Genomic DNA, 27,754 nt, shown 5'->3' with positions numbered 1-27,754 from the left:
GACTGTTTGCGTGTGTGTGTGTGTGTGTGTGTGGGGGGGGGGTTATTAAGCATATATGAGGGTAATATGTGACAGGAGGTACTTCACCCACCATGTAGATTACAATAAATATGTGTATGGCTGAGATTTGTCTTTTTTTCCTTCTGAGTGATGCATGTAAATGAAACATTAAATGGTATTCAACCCTTGGGAATAATATGATACCTATTTGTATTAGTGTGTGTTACCAGTTTTAATGTGATTGTTTATGGTGTGTGAGGTGAAAGCTACACCATCATTTAATACTGTGTTAATATGTGGTTTAACAGTGACACCGATTCCAAGCATGTGTGTGTTTCTGTTCGTATAATACACCATTAATGCACCACTGCCAGGATCTGAATTGACCTTTGAAGTATGTGCTTTGGAAGCCATTCATTAAATCATTAAACTGAAGCAGCTGTTTTAGAGAAAACAGAGGTTAAGTCATTAGAAGATAGGAATAGTCTAGGAATGACCCTGTGGTATTTTCTGCTTTTTGCAGGGTACACAAGGCACAGCTCTAACTGGCTTCGAACCTATCCATCCATGAGGTCCAGACCTCTTAGGTGCTGCATTAGACTACCGATGTGGCTGCTGCATTCCTTGAACATACTGCAGCTGACACATAACTGCAATCCAATACTGTGTAATTTATTTCTGAGGAATGTGTTGATGCAGCAAGTAGTTGTAAGCATCGCTACTAGTTATTTCACAGCAGGAATTGGAATATTAACAGTGTTTGTGACTAATTAGGAAGCAACTAAAACTATCAGCATGTGATTTCTTCCCTGCACTGACCGGAACTTAATTATTCTCATGGATAGCCATACAGAAAATAATGACAGGTAACCACGGACACAGATCTGCACACTAACTGCACCATCATAACTCTGAAGAGTGTAATTGTTTTTCTTTTTGAAATATAAAAAGAAGCGGCACGTCTATTTTCATGTTGTGAGGGAGGTGGATGTACGTCTTTGTGACGTTGGAGGAACAGAAGGAGAGCTGACTCATTTTATTCTGGCAATTATATCCCTCATATGGACTGTGTGTCGGGAGAGTGAAAGAACGGGGAGGGTGATTACGTAGCTTATATAAGAATTGAAGAGATGAAACGGAAGCGGATGTTAGAGGTTTTCTCCCTTTTTTTGGGGGGGGGGGGATTTTAGTCATTTTTTGTTTTAATGTAAAAATTAAACGTGCTCAGGAACGTCATTTCCCCCCCAAAACTTGCCGTCTCTGTGTTGCGTCTTATCTGGGCTCACAGCCTCATGGTGCAACTTGACCCAGTTAACATGTGCCTGTGGAAGACCTGCTTGTAGGACTAGACTGGAGTCCTGGGCTGGGGTCCAAACTCACAGGAATTATCACCGGGCTTGGTTTTCCAGTGTGACAGTGTCACTCTGAGAGTCATGTTTCATATGATGGAGTAGACCTCCCTGTGGCCTGCTGTTCTGCCACCACTGCTGACGATATCAAATCTTCCATCCTGGTGTGTTTGCTGAGTTGCTGCGATAAGGCACCGCAGTGCTCGCCTCAAGTGTGAAATTCAGCACTGTCTTTTCTCCTTTACTCATAATCTGCTTTTCCTGGGAGCGGGGATTTGAATTTCTAATTTTTGGCTGGTCTGTTCAGCAGCTATTGTGGTATCTGTAGAAGGCTGGCACTACAAAATGTTTAAACGTGTGTCCATTTTTTGTGTACACAGAGGACATTTTTGGATGCACAGAGAGCAGTAATAGAAGATTTCACCATGAATAAAAACAAGAGAGAAAGAGAGTTCTACAGCCTAGACGTTGGGGATTCTACGTTCACAGTACTGAAGCGGTACCAGAATCTAAGACCCATCGGCTCAGGAGCGCAGGGAATCGTCTGGTGAGTGTTTCTACCTCATCCATACTGGTGAAATGTGGGTCACTGTTTTCCAATACGTCATCAGATCATTCAGGAGAGGCGTTGCATGCAATGTTGCATGTCAGAGATGTTTGAATTATTCAAGTGACACATCTATAACGTTTGATATCTATTACGCTGCATTTGTGACCATATTTTTTAAAATTATTTGCTAACTTTTCCCTTCAGCTCTGCTTACGACCAAATCCTTGAACGAAATGTTGCCATCAAGAAGCTGAGTCGGCCATTTCAAAATCAAACCCATGCCAAGAGGGCGTACAGAGAACTAGTCCTAATGAAATGTGTCAATCACAAAAATGTGAGTATGCAAATATATTTAGTCACATGACGTATTTTAGATTCCCTTATTTTGACATGTAAATTACTGATTAATGTAATTTTATACCCACAGATCATTGGCCTATTAAATGTATTTACGCCACAAAAATCATTAGAAGAATTCCAAGACGTGTAAGTAACTACATGTGAAGTGTGTGTTTCTTTTCCTTTTAGGACACACAGTGTGTATCGTTCATAAAATTGAATTACTCCCTCTTGTGCGTTTGTCTAAATGCTTCTCGACCACTTGTGTAAACTGTTTGTGTCAGATACTTGGTGATGGAGCTGATGGATGCCAACCTGTGCCAGGTCATTCAGATGGAGTTGGACCACGAGAGGCTGTCCTATCTGCTCTATCAGATGTTGTGTGGTATCAAACACCTTCATGCTGCCGGAATCATTCACAGGGTAAGCTTCAGCTGGCCATGACTACACAGACTAACACCAGGCCAGTGTCCGGAAGAGGAACTGTTAAACCTGCTGTGATACTTGACACTGAAGTGTAAGGGCAAACGGTCAAATGACGCACTATTGGCTGATGAATATAGTTCAACAAAACCCTCTTGAAAATATATTGGAAGTATTTTGGTTAGGATTTCTGTTTTATGCTTGTCTGATGCAGACTTCTGACCTCAATATTGAGGCCAGGTGAATGTATAATTACCCATATGGATTAAAAGTAAGCAGGTGTAAAATGCATGCATGCAGTCTGATTTACAATCACAGAGAGAAAGACTCACGACAGGTGAAAACTACATTAGCATCAGAAATGTGCACGTCACGACAAATGATCATAATAAAGAATCTGATTGCTGATAATAGCTCAGTATTGGCTAGTTCTTTAAAAATGTATTAAGCAAAGGCCTTTTACAGGAATGTTTCAAAAAAACATTATTTCTCATTAGAATGAAAAAGCAGCCAATCTCTGAAAAAAGACAAAAATCAATATTGTAAAATGCCACTGCTTGATTCGTCTGAAAATTGTAAACTTGAAGTGCATTTGCTACTAGCAAGTAAAACACCTCAGTAAGCAATTTGTACTGCAGAGAAACATGACACAGACAAAAGTAATCTTTAGAAAACAGCTGCTGCAGGAGCTGGAACCTGCAGGCCATCAGCTGAATGTTAGTCATGAGGGACAATGTCTGTTATCATATGACTTTTACAGACAATAGCATGATCATAAAGACAAGCAAAAGCTATGAATAATCCTTGTTTTAACTGTACAGCTGGTGTAATGTAATCTGTCCATTTTGTCTCAGAATCGTGTTTCTTCATGCCACTGCTCTTAAGAGAAATGCATTTATAGCTACATTTACATACATATTAGTTTTTTTTCCACAATATGTCTAAAAAGTTACATTTTTGACTGCGTTCCTCTACAGGACCTGAAGCCCAGCAACATAGTAGTGAAGTCAGATTGTACACTGAAGATTTTGGACTTCGGCTTGGCTCGGACGGCTGCCACAGGCCTCCTGATGACACCGTATGTGGTTACACGCTACTACAGAGCACCAGAGGTTATCCTGGGCATGGGCTACCAAGCCAATGGTTAGTGATTATCCATGTACTGTATCAGTCAATACAGTGTCAACCCTTGTTGGTTTCCAATGTAAAATGAATTGCAGTTACACGGTAGACAGATCCGTTATAACCCGTATACAGAGAGCTGAAGATAAATCTTGCTGTTAACACTCTAAGCTGCATGGTGCTTCTGTACATAATGGGGATTTTTTATGTAAGAAAATGCTTACTAACTAGCCTCCAGCGTGTAACTAACCTGTTGTGCATTCCTCTCACCTCTTATTGGCTTTGTTTGCCGTGTTCCACTTCACTAGTGGACATCTGGTCTGTGGGCTGCATACTGGCGGAAATGGTTCGCCATAAAATCCTCTTCCCGGGAAGGGACTGTATCCTTGGGTCTTTTTAAATGCGTCTCCACACTGTTCGTCTGAGCAGCCTTTGTAAAGTGTTTGTGCTTCATGCTGTGCAGACTGTCAGATCTTTCCCTGGTCAGTTCTTGGCAGTAATACAATATTTTGTGCCCGGCTATGGGCATTGTTAATATAACTTGAGTGTAGCATGCCTTATTTAAAGCTTTCTGGCAGTTATGGGGTATACATTTTCATCAACATGTCGGTTTTCATTTTTATCTGCTCAACACTGCATTGCTCTCGATCATATATCTGGCTGATTCTGCATGTTCTCCATTTTCATTTCCAAACGTTGTCACACCGCTGCCATTCTGTTTGCATTCTTCTTACTTTTTGTGCTCCCCCCCACCATTTTGTTTGCATGTCCACCTCCCTGTCACCTAAACGTCCGTCCACCTCCAGTGGATGTATGGTCAGTGGGCTGCATAGTGGCCGAGATGATCAGGGGAAGCGTGTTGTTCCCCGGCACTGATCGTATCCTTCCCCGTCATTGAATGATCACTGTGTCATCACTTCATTCTGTGTGAAGAGATCCAACACCATGCTGAGAGTTTCCCTCTGTCACTTTGCTATTCATTGTCAAATTTTACACCTGACAAACATGACCTCCTCCATTGCTCTCCTGCACCCCCCTGTTGTAAGAAATCAGACAATAAAGTGCTGTAGTTGCTAAGAGAGTATGCACAGTAGTTATGTATTAGCTGCATAGGAAAAAGGAGTAAGTGGCAGCATAACTACAGATCATGTGATGCAGAGTATGTGTGTGTGTGTAGACTACGTAGGTAGAGCTGTTGGTGTGTCTAGCTCGAAGAAAGTTAAATGTCACGTTGCCCTAATGGTGTGTTACAGTGTGTGTGTGTTTGTGTGGCCTGTTCCCTTAACATTTACACTTCAGACATTGACCAGTGGAACAAGGTCATTGAGCAGCTAGGCACTCCATCTCAGGACTTTCTAATGAAGCTGAACCAGTCAGTAAGAACGTACGTAGAAAACAGGCCACGCTATGCTGGATACAGTTTTGAGAAACTCTTCCCAGACGTGCTCTTCCCTGCGGACTCCGACCACAACAAACTGAAAGGTAGTATCTTTTTTTTGTGCGTTATCATATTATCACCATAAATCATAAAGAACTCCATTTGTGGACAGCATCTTATCTATTTGTTGTTTCTCCCCTTCAGCGAGCCAAGCTAGAGATCTCTTATCTAAGATGTTAGTGATTGATGCCTCCAAGCGCATCTCGGTAGATGAGGCCCTGCAGCACCCCTACATTAATGTTTGGTACGACCCGGCTGAAGTGGAAGCGGTAAGTGGATCGCCGATGAGACCGCATGATCCTTAAATGGGTTACATGAGATTTTAATTACATCACTACAAGTGGAAAGTTGGCGTCGCTCTCGAACCACCAATGTGCCGTTTAAGCCATTTTCTCTTTCTCAGCCCCCTCCGAAAGTCCTGGACAAACAGCTGGATGAGAGGGAGCATACCGTGGAGGAGTGGAAAGGTTAGACAGCATATTAAGATTCTTAACACTACACTGAACACTTCACTTTTCACATTCAGTTTCGGTGTATTATTTACCCTCTGGCTCCCGGTGCAGCACAGGATTAACCACAGTGCTAAGATCTACTTCATTCAGTAGTGGTAGAAGTGAATAGTCTGATAAAATACTTAGTTTTACCATTTCAAAACACTACGAGGTATAGGTTAAGAAGTACGCGTAGATAGCTGAATTTTGGTTCTAATCTATCTTTTATGTTAATATGCAACTACTAGTCACTATTAAAGCTATCCACTAGTTAATACATTCAATTTTGAGCAAATCAGATGTGTTTGCAATGAAATAGAACTAGCCAGTTGGTCAGATCTATGATTAGCAGTTCATGAGTGGTGACATGTTTATTTCTATTCATGGAAAGCGCAGAAATAAACTATGTCTACATAAATCCAGTGGGACTGCCAGTGAATGTGTAGACATGCAGTCATTTGGTCACAGACATTGTTGCCCAAGGAGGTCTGTGTCTCCACTAGCGTTGCCAGAGGGTGCATTGCGTGACTTGAAATCCCCTTTTAAAGCCTCTCGGTTAGTGTTTTCCACTGTGGGGGAACCTGATTCTGTGGAGCATGCAAGGGTTTAAGATTGTGAGTAAATATCACTTTCAGTTGTGCAGCAGGATGAGCTCATCCTTAACCCCCTGCCAGGTGATAACGACCCCTCACTCATTTTTTAGAAGGGTCACACCGGCACAGCCTGTCCAAATTAGAAACATGATGCTGTTTGGACTGTACAGTATGCAATACGCTCTGACTGTATACAGAACGTGTATCACATACTGTGATACATGCATCAGGGATTCCTCTCCGTCTTACCTACCCCAGTTAACCTTCTCCTGTTCATTTAATTTGCAGTGCTAATTTATAAGGAAGTGAGCGAATGGGAGGAGTGGACAAAAAATGGAGTGATAAGAGGCCAGCCACCTCCTTTAGGTGAGTAATCATTATAACTTTTGGAGATAAGAAGAGTTGGAAAGGATGAATTATAGTGAATCACTGCTATTTCTGTTTGTTAGAGGCACATGATATTTATCAGAGGATTGATGTAGGCTGTAAGTGTTTGGTGTTTTTACCTAAACATCTTAGTTACATATGACCATTGTTTCAACAGCATTTCAATATTCAGTGTGAAGTATATCGGTGTATTAGGGCCATAATCAGATTTCAAGATTAAAGTTGTAATATTTCCTGAATAAAAGGAATATTTAAAGTTTATAATTGAAATGTTTTAAGAATAAAGTCAGATTTTGAGAATTATGTTTTAAATGTATTGCCTGTTGAGTCATAATGCCAAGCAAGCAGAAACACTGCTGGTCTATGTACACAGACCAGCAGCTGTGTACTGGTTATATGATGGTGACAACACAAAACACACCCAAAAAATTTACTTTATTCTCACAATATAACTTCTTTGTAATATTGGGACTTTTTCTCAAATTATTACACCTTTTTTTCTTCAATGTTTTTATTCTCAGAATCTATTTTCTTTCCCAACTCTGTAGCATTGCAGCAGCCCCTAACTGCACACAAAGTGTAGCTGAAATGGTTAAATAACTGTGGTTTAGTTTTGACTTTGAGGCATTGTTTACCCGTGCGTATTTGGCTCATGAGATAATGCCAGTATCGTGTGTATTTCAATGAAACCTATTCGTTGACGTGTGTTTTTCGCAGCACAGGTGCAGCAGTGATCGACAGCCCCCCTCAGCCCACATCGTCCTCCTCCTCTTCGGCCAACGATGTCTCGTCCATGTCCACAGAGCCCACTGACCCAAGCAGTGACCCCACCATGACCTCTGAAACAGACAGCAGCTTGGACAGCCACACCTCTCTAGGTGCGCTGGCCTGCTGCAGATAACGCACACATACTATACAACACACATGCACACACCAACACACAAACACAAACCTTTTCCTCATCAGAGCGTGTGATGGGAGAGGGTTTAGGCCAATGGAACTTCTCATGTTAGTTTGTAGAACTGCGCTTTTAATGTACAGTTTGTTTTTATTTCCCCCTCCCCCTTACACTGCTGTAAATGATTGTGGTTTGAAATTGTATCATTATTACTGTATTTTTGCTGCAAAGAATCAGAGTATGTTTTGATGTGAATCTGTGATGTATGTTATGAAAGAGAGGGATTTGAGTGTACTTCACACATTGCTGTTTTCTAGCTGCTGCTACACAGTCGAATAACTTACTGTTGGCACTGCAGTATTACGTTGAGTATATTTTTGAATTGTTCATTTGGCATTTTTGTATTATTTTTGGGACATTTGAATGAATCTACACCAATTTAGACTTTAACAGTAGACTATAGCACATTTCATCTTGGATCCAATTGCAAATGGATGATTTTATTTTGATATTGTTCCTCATCTTTCTTGTAGAAAGCGTCCCTTGGTTTATCCAAGTTAACTTATTTCTTAGTATTATGTCACCTCTGATTGTGTGCATCTTGACAAGCAGTCAAATGGTTTATTACCCTATGACACTGAATTTCTTTTTTTACTATAGCATACTGTTAACTGACTGTATTTGAACTTATTTACATAGATGTGATTTGTAGGCGATGGTCTGTTGGATGAGGAAGAACAGGGTGAATGTAAGTGAATAGAAATGTGGCGTAGTGAGGAGCCAGTGATTAATGTTAGCGCTGTAACAAGTTAATATAGGCCACTGCACTGGCTAGAATGAGTTCTGTGTTTGGGGACTGTCACCAGAGACTAAGTCTAAATTAGTCACTTTACCCTTTTGGCAGGTTCTTTCAGACATTATTCACAGCTGTCTGATATTTAAGATATTTAATTTAAGTGCCCTTACTCAGTTCAATGATTTTCAGTCCTCTCCGTGGCAGATGCCCCTCTCTTCTGTGGTGCGTCTTTCTGAGTTCTACCTCACACATGCACACACTCTCAAATACACGTTACAGTATGTATCTCATGGCACACATCATTCGAAAGAAATGCGAAAAAAAGATCCTTTTTTTTTCACTATTTGTGTTATTTATTTATTTATTTCAAGCTAAGGAGGCGTCTATTGTATGTAATGTACATTTCATTCAGAAGTACTATTTATATGCATTTTGTTTCCTTTTTTGTTTTTCTGTGCAATATAATTCATAGATTAGTATAGTGATTGATCTGTACATTTTACCGTAGATGTATGTATGTTTTCTGAGAGTCAGGAAACAGGCATTTGCTACCTGCCATGATAACCTTTGGATGTATTTGATGGCTCAAATTCCCAACCTGTCATTTTGCCCGTTTCATGGTTGGGCACTCCAGGCAGTGACCCCTAGCATCAGCTCCCAGAATGCACTTTGGGGATTGTGACGCATGTCCTGACCCTTTCTGGGCCACATTTCAACTGTGGCTTCCTCTTTTTTGTGGTTTTCCTCTCCTCCATCTCCTCAAAAATAGAAAAGATAGAATAGACTACGCATGAGTTTTCTCTGAGCAAATCTGGTTTTAGTGCAGGTACATTTAGAGGAAAGAAAGGAAAGCCATTCAGCACTACTGGGGTGATGCTGCAGTCTTCTGATGGTTTGGCCAAACACTGACAGCAAAGAGTTAACCTGTTGTGGTGTGTCTTGGTAAGGCCAGTTGTGTGAATTTTAGCCTTTGGATATGAAATTGCCTCACTAACAAACTAATTATATACATCAGAAATGGAAACTGTCTACCTTCAACTCCAACAAATAAAAGAGTTGAATTTTAATGTCTCACATTGTTTTTTTGACTGTCAAGTTTACGTTTCTTTCAAGAATATGAATTACAAGGGGAAATGAACAAGGTGTGTATGGGAAGACTGTACCTCATAAATAAGGCTTTTTCTGCATTTTAGTCAATAAATAATCATCTACATTGCCTATGGTGTATAATAGGTCATAAGGACCATAAGTTATAAGGAATTTTGTGGAATGGTAAAATAAGAGGTGCTTGGTCCAGAGGAGTTCTCATTTGGCACCGGCACTGGTCAGTGTAGGCACAGGACGGCTGTACTAAAGAGGACACGATGGCAAGTAGTACTGCACTAGAGGTATTTGGTCTTCAAAGCTTTGGGGCTGGCTGGTCTTCCCAGTAATTAAGCTCCTCCTCTGATGGACCAGATGAAGGCAGGTTGGTTTGATCTAGTTGGTCCGTGTTGCCCCTGTGGTCAGATCCCCAAGAGTTTTGAAGAACTCCTCCATCTCTTGCTGGAGGAGAATGTTTCGGTTCTCTGCGTCCTGATGTGCCCGCTCCGAGTTCCTGAGTCGGATCTCTAGCATGTGAAACTTCTTCTTTTCCTGGTCCAGCTCCTCCTCGAGGCGGTTTACCTGGGATTGGTACTTGGAGCAGGACTCCTCCAACCTCAAAAAAGAGAGAAAGAGCTTATAAATAACACATCATGCTGATTGGTTGTTTGACAGAAAATTATAAGTGACTCTTACTTGCGAATGCAGGTTTCATAGCTCGTCCTCTGTTTCTTCAGCTCCTGCTTGAGCTCGGTCAGCATGTTGGTGAGACCTTCATTTGTTCCTGCAAGATCGTCCTCAGTGCCGCTTGCGCTGTGGTCTGGAGTATTTGTACTGTCCCTCACCTCTGTGGGTCTCTCTTGACCCTGCCCTAATTTCACTGCCTTATCACTTCTTTCTGGCTCGGCCAACGAGATCTCAAAGGACGTCCAGATAGAGGAGGTGTCCGCAGGCAGACTTAGACTGGATGGGGCAACATTGTCATAGGCGGACAGTCTGTGGGATTGGTGGAGGGCCCTGTGAGACAGGGATGTTTGAGGGGAGTCTTCATCAGAGTCTCTCTGCGAGTCCTTAAGTGAAAGAGTGGTCTCTTTAAGGGAGAGGGTGGAATCCTTCAGAGACAGTGTCGAGTCTTTAAGTCTTTCACCTGATGAAGTGGTGCGCCTGTGAGCTCGGAGGGACGACAGGCCATTCATCAGCCAGTTGCTCCCACCAGCTGCTGACACATCTCCTGCTGACCCCCCTATTTTCCCCCTTGGCCCCCCAGATGCTGCATTACCCTTGAAGGAGCACCTCCAGGAGGGCAGGGCTTTAGACTGTTTACTGGGGCTAACAGCTACTTCACTTCCACTTTTCCCTTCCGTTTTGCTATCTGATCTTCCATCCACTTTCTCCTCTGCTTTACTTTTGCCCTTCACTTCAATCTGATCATCCTCACACTTCTCCGACGTTGTAATGGGGCTTGGTGCAGTTGGCTTGCTGTCCGTAGAAGGGGTAGAAGATTGGAGTTTTTCTTTAGGGGTTTTGGAGCCTGTGCCTGAGGAGGGTGGGGGGTCAGTGTCTTCTTGTGAGAGCCACTGCACTTTGGACCGTTGTAGATTACTCTGCTGTTGCTGTGGGGGGATCTTGCTCTCGGTTTCCGGCTCCTCCAATTGGTAAAGTCTGACGTGTTCACTGATCAGCACAGTCATCAGGTGCTGCACCTGTGAACTTCCTGTTTATAATGACAAAGACACATACACATAAGTAATACAGCTGCTTGAAATGTTTAATGACATTGTACATATTTATTGAAATTTATAAATATGATGACATTATCACGAACCCTCCATCATGGTAACTGGATCCTCCACTCTGGGACGAAGGATATTGGGTCCAAACACGGTGGCCAAATTCTGAACACTCATCTTATTCTCATTGGAGTGAGATTGAACTTCATCCAGAAACCTGAGCAGACACAACAACAAGCAGAACTTATTTCCAAATATGTAAAATCATCAGTAGTGACGGCTCTGAAACCCCCCTTGTTCTTCAGTAAATCAGTAAAATTCAAACTTATGAAAAAGGAGGACTGAGTCATGATTCTGGCTGCTGTGTGGGCTCAGCTGATGATCTTTTTATAGATGCAGAAGGCAGGGAGAGAAGATGTGAAATTATACACACTCAGAGTCAACCAATGTTATGTCACTTCCCCTGATGACGAGGGTGTGGGTGTAATGAATGTTATTTCTCTTGCATGACAGGGTGTCAAATCCTCAATCATCAAACAGTGAATGGGAAATGGCAGCAATAAAACCAATCAGTCACATCAGTGAGCTTAACAACTGCTGATAAACAGACGACAAGACTCTTTACTTACTTGCAGATGTATTTAAGGAGGTTGTAGTTGACCTGAGGAAGGGATTTCACCTGTTTGCCCAGCTCTAAGATACCCTTAATTAAAAAAAGGACATGCTTATTGCCAATGCAAGAGTTTGGAAATATACAAGTAAAATGTTAAAGAGAAGTGGAATTACCATAGCTTTATCCTTGGTAAGAAGCTGAGCACAAGAGAGAAACTGTGTGTATTTGGAGAATGGAATTATAGGCTCTGGCAGCTCCCGTATGTACAGCTTTAGCAGTGATGCCACCGTGTGGACATCTGTGGTACTGTAAGAGAGTAGACATAAAGAATACTATCCAGCATAGATTATAGCTTGGCATGCTGCTATAGATAAAATGCCTCTTCCCAGCATGTCACCTGTCAAACACTGGCTTCTCGCCACGGTCAAACGCATCTTGCAGCTCTCTAACATGATTGGTCTGTCCGGGGGCCCTGAAGAGGCCCTCCTCCTTGAGCCCGTGTTCACGTATAAAGCACACACACTGTTCAACCAGCACAGGGACCAGTCGTTGAGGGCCACATTGGGCCTCGTACAACATTGTCTCCTCTAGGTGCTGCCCAAAGACACCTGCAGCCACATGACACAGAAAATCAACACTAATCAGGTCATTAACAGCTCATAAGAAATTCTCCTCTTTGAAACATTAATCATTTATTTGCTTAATTACAGCAAACAGTGCTTTATGTACATTTGTGTGTATGTGTATGTATATGTTTAAGAATCGCACCTCCTCCGAGTGGAGCCCATATGACTCTACGTATGGCTCTGACCCATTCCTCCATGTCACTCTGAGAGTTGGCCATCAGCAGGAATGATTCGTGGCTTATACCTGTTCGGTCCTTTTCTCCAGCCCCCCCTGAAAACACATTCATATTCCATTACTTTCTGGATCGATAGGACAAAATGACTGACACATCTCCAAAACCACTGTACTTGCAGAATCATACACCAGAACCAATACAGCTTTTGCAGATGACTTTGCTTTTCACATTAACATCATCATCTGTAAACAAGTGGGTTCTACCGACTACAAACATCAGTATTTTCAATAACCTTATTACCTCAAGAACCCCTGTAAAGTACAAAGACACAGCCATGCAGCTCCCCCTGTCCTTCCTCTGGCTGGACCCAGCTTGATATCACTGGGTTTGACATTTTAGTTTGACATTTTAGTTTATTTCTGTTTACCTTTGATTACACTATGTGAAATTCCTTCCCTTTATGTGACTTATGTGTGACGCTTGCTTTTTGAAGAGGTAGAAGAAGCACTACTCAATTACAGATGGAGATAAAGGCATCAAAACTGATCTTAAAAATAAAATGTTCTTACATTTTGTACTGATGAAAACCTTCTTACAAAACCAATGCAAAAGACAGAGATGCATATGCCTTGCTGTGTAAGCTATATAGCAGTACCTGCATTCATTACTAAATCCTGCATTGTGGTGCATAGTGTGTTGTGTGTGAGAGAAATGACCCAGAAAGTGTAGTGTTCCCTATGGACACCAGCAACTGCACCATGCCTCTCACTCAGTCTCTTTTTGTCCGGGACCTTTCCCTCTGCGTCTTTTCACTAACAAACTTTCTCCACAAAGTGACACTAGACACCATCTCGCAAGTTACAAGACCACACTGGTGTATTTGCATGTTTTACCCCATTGACTGCAAATAACAAATAGTTTGCAAACACATCATTAAGTTTTAAGTGTTTTTTTCTGAATTAGTAGGCAGTCATTGGTCTCCATTAATTTGTATGGAAATTGGCTTATAGCCCTCAATGTCTTCCATAGTAACTGAGTTAAAACAAGTGTTAACACTAGCGTGGTCCTTTGTGTGCACAAACACAGAAACACAATACAATTTAAAAACATAACTACAACTACAAGACTACAAGAGTCTAATACAGTATGTGACCTCACCTGCTAATGATGCTGTGTGATCCATTTACCAAAATGCAGCCCTGCAGTAGCTGTTAAATGTGCTGACATTCATGTAAGTTTGGAGTCCACTCAATAATCAGGACTACACTAGATGGGACAGGCATCTCATAAAAGGCCCTGCATGCAGAATTCTGTATGTCCATATTAAACATACAAAGGAAATCACCAACCAATGCATGCAGAGCTGTTACCCATTGATTATAAAAAAAAGAAAGCAAACATAGCTGCACAATATGTGAATGCAGGTCACAAACTGAGGGACGTACTGAATGTGACAAATCAATATCTTGTTGTATATATGGAACACACACACACACACAATCCAATACATCCTCCTCTTTGAATACCAAAGCTAAGAAAAATGTACTTACTACCATCATTAATGGAAACCCCATCCTCAGGATAAAGTGTCAGGGTGTTAGTCAACCTGCTGCAGTAATGGCCCATGTTGAACTTGTAGCACCAGTGGGAAAAAGGGGCTACGACTGAGCAGCGACAGCCCTTAAGAAGAATGGATGCTTGCAGGTGAATCTACGCTGATATAACCAAAGATACCATTCTACGAGAGGCACTGCCATCACACCCAGTAACTACTTACAGGGTTATATCTTTTAATGCTTGACTTCATGTCTATCTAAGCAAACCTTGCAACTTCTTTTCTTTCTTTCTTCTTTCTTTCTTTCTTTCTAATACAAAACCTAAACCTCCTCCTCTTTCTTTCTTTCTTTCTTTCTTTCTTTCTTTCTTTCTCTGTCTCTCTCTGATCTTTCTGATCTATGTGCGGCACATACTGTCCACTATGCTGACTGTAATCATGCCAACCCCACGCTGTCAAGACAAGAAATGAATGAAGTCCTTGTTTAATGCTTACACACATGGCTGTGGCAGTCACATCCCATCTGCTGGTCCGCATTTTTCATGCATGTGTTATAGTCTGTGACTCATATGAAGATATTATTTACTTCTGTTTTTTGTAGTATAGTATATTTTGAAAGTGTGTGCCCTTTTCCAAATAGTTTGACGATGACTTCCCAGATGGTTCTGTGTAACAAACCATCAGGCACAGTCAGGTTAGGAAATTATATCCTATCCTATATCTCAGTGGTTTTTCTGTTTGGCACTCAGCACTAAAGAGATGGTTCAGCATATCCCTTGAACAAGACTTACTCACATACTCTACATACTATCTGAGGTTGTCACCATGCCAACTCACCTGGAACAATTTCAAAAAGGTGGCGACCGGACTCGTCCTGATTGGCAGGCAGCTCATTGACCTGACTGCCCTGAAGAGGAATACAACCCTGCAGGAGAAAGCAGAGAAAGGCATGAGACCGACAGATAGAAAGACAGACAGGCAATACCCATATCACTGGTATTAAGGGGCCAAACAACAAATCAATTAGTATTTCTGGACTTGGACGTGTAGTGAATTTAAAACATTATAGAGTTCTGAGTACAGCGGGCTCTGGGCTTTCATCCAACAGAAGGAGGTAATGATGATGGAGGGAGGGATGACTCAGGGAAACATCTCTTCATCTCTTTATCCCTCTCGCTCTTCCTGATGTACTTGCATTTCTGATCCATCCAGCATAGAGAAGGTCAAAGGTCACATACTAAGTGCTTACAGCAGAACCACAGGGCAGCTAGTTACCACATTATCGGTGTGTGTGTCAGGGCAATAACAACACACTGCAGCTGTAATGAAGAGTGTGGGGATGTCTTAATGTCTTAATGATCCGCTATGTCGGCTATGTCGAAATATCCAGCTATAGTTTGACACCAGTAATATAAAGATGAGAGTGTGTAGCTTTAAAAATCATGGTCACATAATGCAGAAAAGAGCTACATTTTACTTGAAAAAGATTACTTAAAAGAGTAAGCACACAAGCGTCACACATAAGCCATCTTCAGAGTTGGAGTACACAATGGATCGACCGACCCTGAGGAAATTCTATCCATCTATCTAGGCTTCAAACCAGTATTAATCCAAATATATGTGACTCTTGTATATGTATATATATATACACGTTATTTTGTGAGTGTCACCTGGGCCTTGGTTTCATCCTGGTCCTTGTAGAAATACAGAGCTTCAGTCCTCAGGACAAACCAACGCAGCTGCCAGTTTTTCATGATACTCCGCTGTCTCTTCAGCCAGCCTGCCTTCAGTGCTTTCTCCTGATCCAGAGGAGAGCAGGGCCTGGAGACCCGAGACAACTCTCCAAGCACCATGCTCTTAGACCGTGCTGCATGGACACACACATAGAGATAAAGTGAGCTTGCAGGATTAAGAGCATCAGAATAATGAGTGAGACAGAGAGAAGAAGAAATAGAGGGTTACATAAAGACAGAGGATACATGTTATTTCAGGATTTTATTTCTTTGTTGTTCTGCTATTATTCTAAAGATTCACCCAGAGACGATTCTGAACCCTTATTCGTTGAAGTCTCCTTTGGGCACAGCTAAGCCCACAGGCTTGACCATGCATCCGGATTTCCTCTTGAGTCGACCTACCAAGGCATGGCCTCCATTTTGCTGCAAAGACTTCTTGCTTTTAAGATGAAACCCACCTATGTATTCCATTAGATTTTATTATGTGGTTCAGATATTAATGAGGGCATGTATTACTTTGAGTTTCACTGATGTACAGAGAGGAGTTTTGCTTTGGATCAGGTTGTGCTTTAACTGCTGCAGACTGATTATAAGCATGGATTATATATTAGCATAGGTATGCCGAAGATATAGAGCAAAAACAGTGACAGTAGAGTGATCCCTAGGGAGTCAGGGGGAGAGAGAGAGAAGGAAAGAGATAAACATAAGGCAGGGGGAGAGGAGAGAGAAATCAATGGCGTCTTTTTTCCTGTTAATTGCATCTTGCTTTCTGCTGAGGACAGCAGGGGAGGTATCTGCAAGGGCCTGGACAGAAATCTCTCTCCTGTTTCCTCTCTCTCCCTCTTGCTTATCAGCTCTCTGTCTGGACATTTTATTTCTCCTCTTTCTGGATGTCCTTCATTTGCAGAGTCATGATTGCTGGGAAGGGATAAGACTAGAGATGAGACCACGTGAAGCAGTCATTAACAAAACTGTACGCTGACAGCAGAAGCCAGCAGAGCAGGATCTATAAATACAGCGGACGGAGCCACGTCTTGTACATTTTTGAAAAAAAGAGGCAGGAAATCTCTGAGAGGAACTGTTTTTTAATCCACTGTCAGCAAAGAGCTATGATTGGACAAGGATCAAATTCTTATCTTTTCAGGAATAGTATTACTCAAGGTGTATTGCCTCATATCATATAAAATAATATGCACAATCAAAGTACAAGTACAGAGCTTCAAATTTGTACTTAAGTACAATACTGAAGTAAATGTATTGCAATGTAATGTATTGTATTAGTAGTAATTGTGAGTATTTTCATAAATTAATTCATGGCCTCACAACTCCACAACTCTGTAACCACTGTCTCTGCTTCTTCATTTCTCACTCACACATCTCTGAGATGTCCTGTGTTGTTTCTTTCCGTCTTAGAACTGATGGGCTTAAAGGTTTTAGCCAGTTCCTTGTTGCTTCATGGCTGCGGTTTTAAGTATTCTATATAGGTACTGGTCATTTCCCCATGTCAGCTCTAGTGTTGGTTTTCCTTGAATAATGTCTATTGAGTTGTTAAAAATACCCATAATATCCATTATGACCGGCTGTCAGAATGATTTTAAAACTTTTGCCTTTGCCTCACCACATTCTCTCCAGCAGTCCGCTCTCATCAATGTATTAATTTTAGAAAGTACATTTGGAGTCATAAAAAATCATGTATATAATCACCATTCAAATTCCCTCCCATATTTAGAATTTATTGTTTTATGAATATCTCTGCACACGTTTTGTACAATGTTAATCTGTAAAGTAATCATAGCTGTCAAATTTAATGGAGTACAAAGTATTTATTCCCTCTGAAATTAATGTCAAGCAGCACCCGATGGAAATACTCTAATACAGTAAAAGCACCTCAAAAATGGTACATTACGAGTACCCTACTTGAATTAATATACTTCGGTACATTGGTACTGATAATAACTTCTGGATGTTCACTCCTGCTACTTACTACACACCAGGAATTAAATAATTCAACTAATATTGGAATAATTAATGTATTAGATTGTTATAATTTATTAGATATTAACAAATGTCAACTACACACAAATTAATGGTATTTTCTTTTACATATAAATGAGCCCATGATAATGTGATGATTATAATTAACATGGTATAGTATCAACTGTAACTTCACTTTGGACAGGGCCTCTTTAATGAAAATCTGGTCTCAAAAGGATCATATCTTGTTGACTTAAGCCCTTCATTATTCTTTCACATGTCCTTATAATGACAATTATTCAGCCACACAGATAATGGAGAGAAGCCTAAAACCCCAATATCGTCTTTCCGTAAGACTCAACACTTCTTAACTGCTTTTAGTATTCTGGCCTTATATAAGCTTTTGAGTGCAGATCCAGCTCTGTGGTGCTGTATGAGTTCGCCCTGAATGATGCTGCATTAAAGGGTCAGAGGAGAGCAGAGCTGGGAATCTAATCAAAGGAGAATACCATTACAGCAAATGAGAGATGGCAAGCGCACAAAAAACGTGGCAAGCAAACCGACGTGGCTGCTTCACTCTCCAACTGTGTTCGTGAAGGAGAAAGGAGAGGCACTCTTCCTTCCCATCATCTTTTATGGTCTTACTTTTTTTTTTACGGCAGTTTTCAAGTAAGACAATGACTGCCAGGGGAGAAATGAGGCATAAACATATACACACACACAAGTAAGGGGTCTTAAAGCCGCTGTGCAAACACTTTTCTCTGTTATGATCATTTTCATATAAAAACCCAATATTAATTCAAGAAGATTGGGAATTGTCACAGACTTATATCTCCCCTCTCTAAAAAACAATGTTAGTGCATTTCCTTGAGATAAGCTGGCAACTGTCACAACTCCCCTAGCCACCTAAAACAGTGTGTGTCGGTTGTCTATAGCAACCACCTGCTATGAAGAGCAGTGTCTTTGCATCGTGATAATCTCTGTGCCAGGATTTGTTGCTGTGATTTACAGCTTCCTTATTCATCTTCACACAGTCATGTGAGAGGCATGTATATTGGGCGTTCCAACTTCAGCGGTCACAAGTGGATTTCACCCCGTGTTAGAGGAACTATGTTTGACAGTCAGCTGTTGTGATTTACAGGAGGAGAGAGCCTCACGTTCCTTTCACCGCCTCTGATCTGTCTGTCACCTGCTCAAAATCATGCCAACCAAAATCCAACCCAATAAACCCTGAATAAACAGAGGTGTAGTCATGTGCTCAGGTGTGAACATGTCAGGATGCAGACCGTTGTTGGAGGGAGGATTATCCTTCCAGCAGCCATGTTTACTACAACCCACAGTATCCCCATCAGGATCAAATCTTCGAGGAATGAGGACAGTATAATCAAGACACATGAGGGATTACATCACCGTAGTAGAGCCTGTTAACTCTCAATGAGCACTGGACACAGAAGATAAAAGCCTCAGCACTTCACATCATGCAAGAAAACTCAGGTCATTGCTGATAACAATAGTCACTGGGATGCAGAATGACACCGGTGTGCAGATTTGTTGCTAACCTAGCACTGTTACACCTTTCTGATGTCATTATCAATGAAAGAACTGATAACAGTATAGATGTTACATTATTACAAAGACAGCAGGACAGATGGAGCTCTGCAGAGACAGCGAGAGAGGGAATAAAGAGATGGGCTGCAGAGGTGACAGAAAGAAGCATTAAAAGAGAGAAAAGAGACGGAGCGTAGAGGAGGGATGGAGAAAGAGGAGGAGGGACTGAGCTTACCCCGGCGTGCCTGTTTTATCTTGGGGCTCAGCATGGTTACCGTTGCTGTGCTGCTCCCTCTCACAGAGACATGACTGCATCCCTCAGTTCACACACTATTCCTCAAACACACACACACACACACACACACTCAGCGCCTCTCGCTGCTGCCTCGCCCTGTTACTCCTCATCCTCTCTGAGCATCTCTCTCTCTCTCTCTCCTTACCCGGCTCACTGTCTTGCACTTGGACACTGTCTCTGTCTGATTTCACACACTCACGCACACCCACACAGACACACGCTTACGAGCACCTATCCACACACTCTCCTCTTCCTCCCCTCCTTCCTTTCGTCTCACTCCCCCCTGTCTGTCCCGTTGGTCCGGCGTGCTGTTGTTCTCACATACCTCGAGCCCTGCCCACTCTCTCTCTCTCCTTTGCTCTCTGTCTCTCTGCCTTCTGCTGCACACTCTCAGTATCAATTTCTCACCGTCTATAAATATGTCTGGCTGTGTGTCCTCTGTCTTGTCACCCATTTCTTTACATCGGCTCCCCCATCGCTGCACAGTCTTCACAATCCCTCCAGTTGTTTGCTCATGCAGATTTGATTATGGTCTCCTCTGTACCTGAAGTACAACCTCAGATCAATATATTTGATTTAACTGACACCATTGTTACCATCTAATGTTTGATGCAGAGTGGCTAAGTGATTATAAACCGTTGCAGATGTATGAAAAATGTGGGTGGATGCGTATAAAACTGACAAAACTCCACAGTAAGACACTCATATTTAGTACTTGTTGACTTGACTTGTTAAGACTAGGCTAAGATTTATGGTTTTAGGGGAAATGCCACACGCCTCAGTCACTCAGCAATCTGTACAGTGAAAGCCACAGCACTCAAGGGTGTGATGTTCTTGTTCCTATTCTTCCTGCTGGTGTTGTAGTGGATGTGATAAAGCAGATAAATGCTCCAGTTCAAGAGGCTGGATGAGACTAAAACACAGTACAGAGACACTGCTAGAAGGGAGAGCTGTCTAAGCTTTCTCTTAAGAGGAAAATCAGCTCACACAGTCAATCAATAAAAAAAATGGTAACATACATTGCCTTGATAAAGGAGTTAAAAAGGTCCATAACAGTTACATAACTTCTGTAAATTCTGTAAAAACTTTGAGCTCATACCCTCATACATACAGTTAGATATGACTGGTATGGAGCCAGACAAACATCTTAAAATTAGAGCCTAACTTTATATGAGAACTAAAAGAAAGAGAACAGAAAGTTAAGCAACAAAATAGATCATCACCTTGCTTGGCACTATGATCATTTTTAAACAAACTTTTAAAAAAAAGAGCTTTACCTGCCAGTTCCTTCAGTTTTATACTGCTCAGAGGAGTCCTGGATGGTTTCATGGCATCTACACAGTGTATCCTTCTCCACTGGGACCATTTCTAGAGCCAGGCAGACACACATAGGCACACTTAGGGTCTCAACAATGGTTGTACTCAAATCTCAGTCTTCTACTTAATTGCTAATCACCAAGAAACAAATCAAATGACATCCACATACCCAAAGAGAAGGGACTACTATAGCTGCCATCATTTACACACCAATGACGTGCGCCTGAAGAATGCTGACGTGAACAGACTCTGATAGAAGGAAGGAAATAAAGACAGTCATGCGAGTATTACTTGCCATGTCATCTCGGATGGGCAGACCAGACGACTCTTAGTCTGGAGACAGATTCTCTCTCACAAGAAAGACTCACATAGTCAAGAGCAGCTGCTGTGATAGGTACAGCTTTACAAAGAAACAAAACATAGCTGTGCCATTCTCTAATCCTCTTCTTTTTCAGTCCGTCTCACACTAAAGGAAGTCAGCTGCCTTAATGGAGAAGTGAAAATTGCTGACTTTTTTGTAAAAATATTATTAGTTTCTCCTGCAGATTACTGTATACTTTCCTTGCTTACAACAGAGTAAAATGCAATGTCCTGGCTGTTAGAGATTTGCCTATGTAAATTGAGGAGGAAGGTCACAAGCTTTGAATCTGAAAAGCTCTGTTTCTCTCTGGTTACACAGTGAAATAAGAGAAAGTTTTTTTTTTATAAATGGCAGATTTCAGTGATTTATTAAACATATTTTTCTTAAAACATAAAAACATGACAGTATCATCTTGGAAATAAAAAGAAATTGTGTCACCACAGATAAAATACATTAGTACATGTAAAATATATTAGGGTATGGACATATGGAAGCCAGTTAAATACAATAACACTGATTCAGGGACAGAAATACAGTAAAAGCACTCAGTTTCACAGGCTCACATGCGCTCATCTTAACCAATATGCACGACAGGCAGCACAGTAGACACTAAATAATATCACGTGACGTAGCCACTCACATAGTCCGGACACACCAGCCTCTGAGGGGTGTGGGGAACATCATCTATAATCTAGAAATATGGTCCTCGGGGACACATAGGAAATGAGTGTGTTTAATTGAAGGCATGAAAAGAGCATGTCTCATTAGTAAGAGCCAGAGGAAGTGTCATGGCCCAAATGGCTATGAGCAGGTCAGAGAGGTAATGACATTATGGTAGGAACAAAGCCTTTCAATGCACCCGCTATTAACCATTATCACTAGCTAATCACAGGACGTGCTAATGTTATGTTATGAGTACACACATCTTTGTAACCTTGAACTATGCTTTACACCATGACACACTAGTATTTAAAATAACAACGATGTTAAAAAAACTATGCTGATGTGGAATATAAAAACAGGTGTGAATGTGAGCATTTATTCAGAGGTGTTTCCCTGCTAAAACACAGTTTAGGAAATATCCACTTTGCACAAAACTATGCTAAGTTAAGTAACAAATATTCAGTGAGGTCTCTAAAAACTAGGGGAACATTTAAACTCTTAGTGGTAGTTATCCTGCTAGCCACTTTGTGCACAAAATCTGCTGATGAATCTACTCTATAGTCTAGCTGCATATTAAAATAGATTATTGACATATAACCGAACTTTACATTCAAGTACAACATGTTATATGGCATTAGAGAGTTACTGACTTCAAAGAGGACATTCTCACAAAGTTGAGTGCACACCAAAGACTCTGTAAACTGAGAATGTACGTTTGTAAGTGAGCCACTATGAAACAATTTTCTAGACAACAAGACAGACGGACAGTTTTAAATGTCTATGGCAGTTTTGTCTTCTCCGGTTGGTCCGCTGCCCACCCGCCTTCGACCGTCCAGCAGGAACGACAGCACTATGACCCAGCGCTGCACCAGTGACCTCTGTCGTGCTGAGCTTTCGCACTGTCTAAAGTAGGTGGTGGTTCCCGTGGCGACGGCATCGAATTGCTCGGTCAGTAGCCACACCTCCCAAAGGAGCGTCAGCGCGTTCATGACTATCATGACCACAACCCAGAACTCCTCCCCCAACAAAGTGAGCCACAATGAAAAGCTGTGACTCCCCGCAGGCATCTTGTCATACAGGTAACTCGTTGCTGTGGCAACGAAAAGCAGGTGGGCAATCACCATGGAGAGGATGAAGAGGAGGAAGAGGCGGTGGTTACCCCGGCCGACACAGCGGTTGAGAAAAAGGCAGTGATGGTCGTAGTCTTTAATGCACACGTCACACAGCTTGCAGTGTTTGGTGTAGTCTGGAGGAAACAACTATAAGGGAAACAAAGACAAACTGTGACTGTCCTTTAACTTTTTCAAAAGCATAATCTAGGTTTTTTTTTTCTACCTTTCAGACATCTATTGCTTTTGATAACTGCTTTTTAATTCCACAAAGGGATGAAATTTAACAACTTAACAGAGACTATAAATATTTCATTACATTTACTGTCACATCATTGACTCATTGTGTCATAGATTTTAACAGGGGCGTGTCAAGAACTAAAGGGGAGAGGTAGGGAGAGGTGTGTATGCATTTCTAGATCTAGACAAAAAGACTGATAAGTTGACAGTTAGAATATGGCGGCTGTGGCTCAGAAGTAGAGAGGGTCGTCCGCTAATCGGAAGGTTGTTCCCCGGCTCCTCAGCGCTGTATGTTGTAGTATGTGTGAATGTGAATGAATGAGTAAGTTTCTGTCTCAACTTTGCCATCACTGAGTGAATGTGTGTGAAAGGGTGAATGTGACATGTAGTGTAAAAGCGCTTTGAGTGATCAGAAGACTAGAAAGGCTATACAAGTACAGTCCATTTACCATAAATAGATGATGGGTATACAAAAAAACATTTTGTATCACTATATTTAGTAATATTGTATTTATTCTCATTATCAGTTTTTGTGTTTAAGCCCCAACCAAAAATAGCAGTGTTAAACTGAGGGCATTTTATGCATATGGTGCTGTGTTTATACTATAACTAGATTTCTTTTTAAATCGCCTAGCGTACAGTACCCAAATATCGCAATATATTGAATTGTAACCCCTGTATTGTGATATGTATCTTATCCCCAGGTTGTTGCCAATGCACAGCCCTACTTACTAAACTAGATAACAAAGGAAGATATGCGTGCAAAAACACCATGGCTCTCTGAATCACGACCAATGTGAATTTCTTACCTCACAGTATGGACAGAACCTGTGAGGGCTCTGGTTGTTCTCCACCAGGTCGGCGATACAGGAGAACCGAGGATCTGCATCTGCTCTGTCCAGTGTCCCCGGGTCCTGAGTCAGAACCTTACAGAACAAACCGAGGACTAGGGAGAAGTGGATCATTGACACCTGGACCAGAGCACCGGTTGGCCACACACATTCAAAAGGTTAAGGATAAACACAAGAATATACAGGTTACGTTTGGAGAATACTGGCCAGTTGACAATGTTTATAAGAAAGCTTGTTGAGTGCTCAAAATGCAAAGTATTCATTCTCTGGGGAGCATGAATGTGGTTTCTAAATTTCACTGCATTACGTCTATTACATTTTGATATTCACTGAATACAAGTGGAATATTTAGCTTGATGGTGTCACTGGAGGAAAGGTTAGAGGATAACAAAACAATCATCCTCTGGGGTCCATGACTATTCACAAGTAAGTACTATCACTTTTACAATACCTATCGTCATAGATCAAAATGTTGTTGATTGTCAGTATCAAATTTTGGGCTTAATGTTGTGCTACATTTGTTAAGGATATTAGGCATTATTTTTCCATAGAAGCAGAGCAGGGAATGGAACAGACCAGCTATAAGGGTTCCCAAGTAGACTGGGTTGGGTAACCTGGAAGGAAGACAGATAGTGTCTCAACAGAAATATAGCAAACAGTAAAATATGTTCTAATAAACATGTTCTGCAGCGTTTGTCAAACCGTTGGTACGTGGTCATGCGGTGGTACTGTGTGAAGATGCTTCTGGCCAGCCAAGGGAAGAGCAAACTGCAGGTTAGCCCTCCATAGCCTCCCAACATGGCTGCTATTAGCAGGATGGAAGCTCCACTCAGGCTTGGAAAAAACAGTGTCCAGTAGTACAAAACTGGTAAGAAAAGACACAATACAAACACACACATGCAGCACTTTAAATGTTACTTTGTCTTTATTATCATAATCATCAGCCTTGTTTTAATCACTGAAGGAACCTACAGAGTAATATTTACCATGAGACTCTGTGGGCTTGTGGTGTATTGGCTCATTAATGTACCGACTCAGTAGCTTGGTGAGTTGCTGATGTCTGGAGAAAAATACACAGTATAGCAAAGTATTAATCAGCATCAGGATCCCAAGAGAAAAAAGCTATCTGGAAATGCGAACATACTGGATATATAAGGTACTGTGGAGGTGGGGGGTGGGAGGGGTGTTACTATACCATGCCGTGGCCTGATAGTCAGTGTTTTTCCAGAGATTTCTAGAGACAGCACAATCACCTAAATGTTTTCCCCTGCTTGCTGAGGTCCAGTGGTGTGAGGCCGCTGTGGTTCTTCTGAGAGAGCATCCTGCAGCCTGTTCTCTGCAGCAGTGTCCAGCACACCTCCACTCCGCCCCTCTCTGCTGCAACGTGAAGCGCTGTCGCTCCCTGCTGGTCAACTGCGTCCACAGCACATCTCTGAAACACAAACAGAGGGTTGAGGTGCACAGCTGCTAAAAGATAATCACATCATGCATTTGGCCCTGTTTCACAAAAGCATCTTTGTCACATTCCCCAAGTATATGGACTAAGATTATCCTTGGCCATGGGCACATTATGTGGATTGAGACCATTGGGGGGCAGAAAGAAAATCATATACTCATGTACCTTCAGCAATAGTATTGTTTTTTACTAGCTGTTTATGTCAGGTTGTAGCTATTATGTCTGGGTTTTGTACAGGTATTCTCAATTTACATTATGATTTTATTTGCTGAAAATGGCTACCTATAGTTGTACGTGAAGGGTTAATGAGAGGGACACTTAACTATACTGTAAATGCATTGGCTTGCAAACCGAAACAATGAGCTAAAAGTGGCTAAAAGCAGCTAAACGTTGTTGCATGTTAATTCTTACTTGTTATTTGACTCAATGTTACCCTCAAAAAGATTTGAATGGCTCTGTGAGAGAAAGTTTTATCTTACTCTTGGTCATCTAGAGCATGTGAGTGAGCAAGAGAATGAAGCCTAAGTCATACCTGTTCTCTGAGCAAATACCGGACCACCTCTGTGTTGCCTGTGGACGCGGCCAGGTGAAGGGGGGTCACCTGGTACATGTCTGTGTCTGAGAACCGGAACATTCCCGTCTCCCACAAATAGTGCACTGCAACACTGGGAGACACATCTAACCGTTAGTGCCATGCAAACACAAGACAAAAACATCAAACATTACAATGTGTTGTGTCCTTCACTCACATGTTGCCCCCAGTGACTGCATGATGCAGTGACGTTTTTCCCTGCAGGTCTATGAGCCGCAAATCAGCTCCATACTGCATCATTTGGTGTATTATATAGATGTTCCCTTGCCTGATGGGAGTTAAAAGTACAAACTGTTATTACAAAGGTTTAGGTTCAGAACAAAAGGGTAATCACCATCACATCAGGACATTGTCACCTTGAGAATCCAGGCATAAATATGCAACCACTGCTCACCTGCAGCCAAAATGAAAGGCTGTCTGTCCCGCGTCACATGTCAGGTTAGGGTCAGCTCCATTACTAAGGAAAAGGTCGACCAGGGCGCGGTTACCATGGAGGGCAGCGTAGTGGAGCGGGGTGAAACCACCCCAGCCTGGATGAAGACAAACACATCATAGTCGGGTTATGAAGCTGCAGTCTCTGCGACTAACAATATAAGCCTGACGTAAATGCACGCTCTGTCAACCTGTTGATCTTTAAAACCCTCTGGAGTTGAGGAGGTAAGGGTTCCTTTTGGCACAATGTGACTTTGTGCCGTATTGTCACAGGATCTGTCCATCTAGATCTGTGCCAGCCTATCTCACAGAGGAGAAGCAGCAGGGTTACATTTCCCCCACTGGCATTGTGACAAAATCACATCACAGGACACACTGTTGCAAGATGAAGTTTAAAACTGTCCTTTGAAAAATCACATAATGTAAAATTCTTCTTCTTCAATGCTGTATTATTTACACTTCATAACTTAATCTGGCTGATACAGATTTCAAAATGTGCATTACAAACATAAGACATATGTATAACATGATTGTTCTGTTGGTGTTTATTAGCAGGTTTCTGGCTACATAATCAGGAAACACCATCACTGTCAGTTAAAGGCTTAAAAACTATGTGTAAGCTTACAGGAGCGCGCAGGAAGTAGTGGCCTGTAGTTTCCCACATATGCTGCAAATTAAACCACCGACCAGGTTAAAAGTGACTATTTTTATTATTAGTATTATTCTATCTCATTCTTACCTTTCTGCTTGAGGACTGACCGATCATCTTGAAGGAAGTGTATACACTGTTCAATGTTTCCTCTCTGTATACAGTCAAATATGTCTCCGCAGCTAACGGAGCACACGGGCATCGGATGCATGGTGATGGGCGCGCGGTGGCGGCCTGCTCTTATTCCCACCGACAGAATAAAAAACTGCAACGGAGACAAAATCAGCTCCCCGGACGAAGCGCTACAACATCATAATGTAAACCGAGACGGGAGATCATCTTTCGCTGCTACAAAGTAACGGGGA

General features: G+C 41.8%; 3 protein-coding genes across 8 annotated transcripts in view; 1 reads left to right on the top strand and 2 right to left on the bottom strand.

The window, feature by feature from the left end:
• The window catches only part of mapk8a (mitogen-activated protein kinase 8a), a 10,092-nt gene extending 639 nt beyond the window's left edge, over positions 1 to 9,453 (top strand). Inside the window, exons 2-13 of one of the 5 annotated variants that reach the window (XM_035663213.1) lie at positions 524 to 587; positions 1,730 to 1,896; positions 2,104 to 2,233; positions 2,327 to 2,385; positions 2,523 to 2,661; positions 3,639 to 3,804; positions 4,590 to 4,661; positions 5,083 to 5,265; positions 5,366 to 5,490; positions 5,625 to 5,688; positions 6,594 to 6,671; positions 7,415 to 9,453. In XM_035663213.1, coding sequence (XP_035519106.1) covers positions 1,775 to 1,896; positions 2,104 to 2,233; positions 2,327 to 2,385; positions 2,523 to 2,661; positions 3,639 to 3,804; positions 4,590 to 4,661; positions 5,083 to 5,265; positions 5,366 to 5,490; positions 5,625 to 5,688; positions 6,594 to 6,671; positions 7,415 to 7,593 — 1,317 coding nt within the window. In that variant the 5' untranslated portion in view covers positions 524 to 587; positions 1,730 to 1,774 and the 3' untranslated portion in view covers positions 7,594 to 9,453. Of the gene's footprint in view, positions 1 to 523; positions 588 to 645; positions 668 to 1,729; positions 1,897 to 2,103; positions 2,234 to 2,326; positions 2,386 to 2,522; positions 2,662 to 3,638; positions 3,805 to 4,091; positions 4,164 to 4,589; positions 4,662 to 5,082; positions 5,266 to 5,365; positions 5,491 to 5,624; positions 5,689 to 6,593; positions 6,672 to 7,409 lie in introns of those variants that run through there. The other 4 variants (XM_035663214.1, XM_035663212.1, XM_035663215.1 and 1 more) reach the window with 4 other exon arrangements.
• A 79-nt stretch (positions 9,454 to 9,532) lies between these two features.
• arhgap22 (Rho GTPase activating protein 22) lies at positions 9,533 to 21,133 on the bottom strand. Of its 2 annotated transcripts, XM_035663211.1 has the most exons (11): positions 20,997 to 21,088; positions 19,660 to 20,263; positions 15,840 to 16,036; positions 15,007 to 15,094; positions 12,581 to 12,709; positions 12,210 to 12,420; positions 11,986 to 12,118; positions 11,829 to 11,902; positions 11,295 to 11,416; positions 10,166 to 11,183; positions 9,533 to 10,085 (listed from the first exon to the last, which is right to left on the bottom strand). In XM_035663211.1, exons 2-11 carry the CDS (start codon positions 19,691 to 19,693, stop codon positions 9,866 to 9,868), a joined length of 2,226 nt encoding a protein of 741 aa, XP_035519104.1. In that variant the 5' UTR covers positions 19,694 to 20,263; positions 20,997 to 21,088; the 3' UTR covers positions 9,533 to 9,865. The 2 variants fall into 2 exon arrangements, with proteins under 2 accessions (XP_035519104.1, XP_035519103.1); XM_035663210.1 differs by lacking the exon at positions 19,660 to 20,263 and having other exon boundaries at positions 20,997 to 21,133.
• Positions 21,134 to 21,753: 620 nt separating this feature from the next.
• si:ch211-223a10.1 (palmitoyltransferase akr1) lies at positions 21,754 to 27,747 on the bottom strand. Its single transcript, XM_035662950.1, has 10 exons — positions 27,480 to 27,747; positions 26,703 to 26,838; positions 26,466 to 26,576; positions 26,249 to 26,381; positions 25,514 to 25,692; positions 25,247 to 25,320; positions 24,963 to 25,125; positions 24,792 to 24,874; positions 24,219 to 24,409; positions 21,754 to 23,319 (listed from the first exon to the last, which is right to left on the bottom strand). The coding sequence occupies exons 1-10, from the start codon at positions 27,598 to 27,600 to the stop codon at positions 22,831 to 22,833; spliced, it is 1,680 nt and encodes a 559-aa protein (XP_035518843.1). The 5' UTR covers positions 27,601 to 27,747; the 3' UTR covers positions 21,754 to 22,830.
• Between the last annotated feature and the right edge of the window lie 7 nt (positions 27,748 to 27,754).

Source organism: Morone saxatilis, unplaced genomic scaffold, assembly GCF_004916995.1.
Source record: "Morone saxatilis isolate NCDOM2014 unplaced genomic scaffold, NCSU_SB_2.0 Contig19, whole genome shotgun sequence".
In the NCBI taxonomy this organism is placed as follows: Eukaryota; Metazoa; Chordata; class Actinopteri; family Moronidae; genus Morone; species Morone saxatilis.
This window is presented reverse-complemented; position numbering and strand designations above follow the sequence as displayed.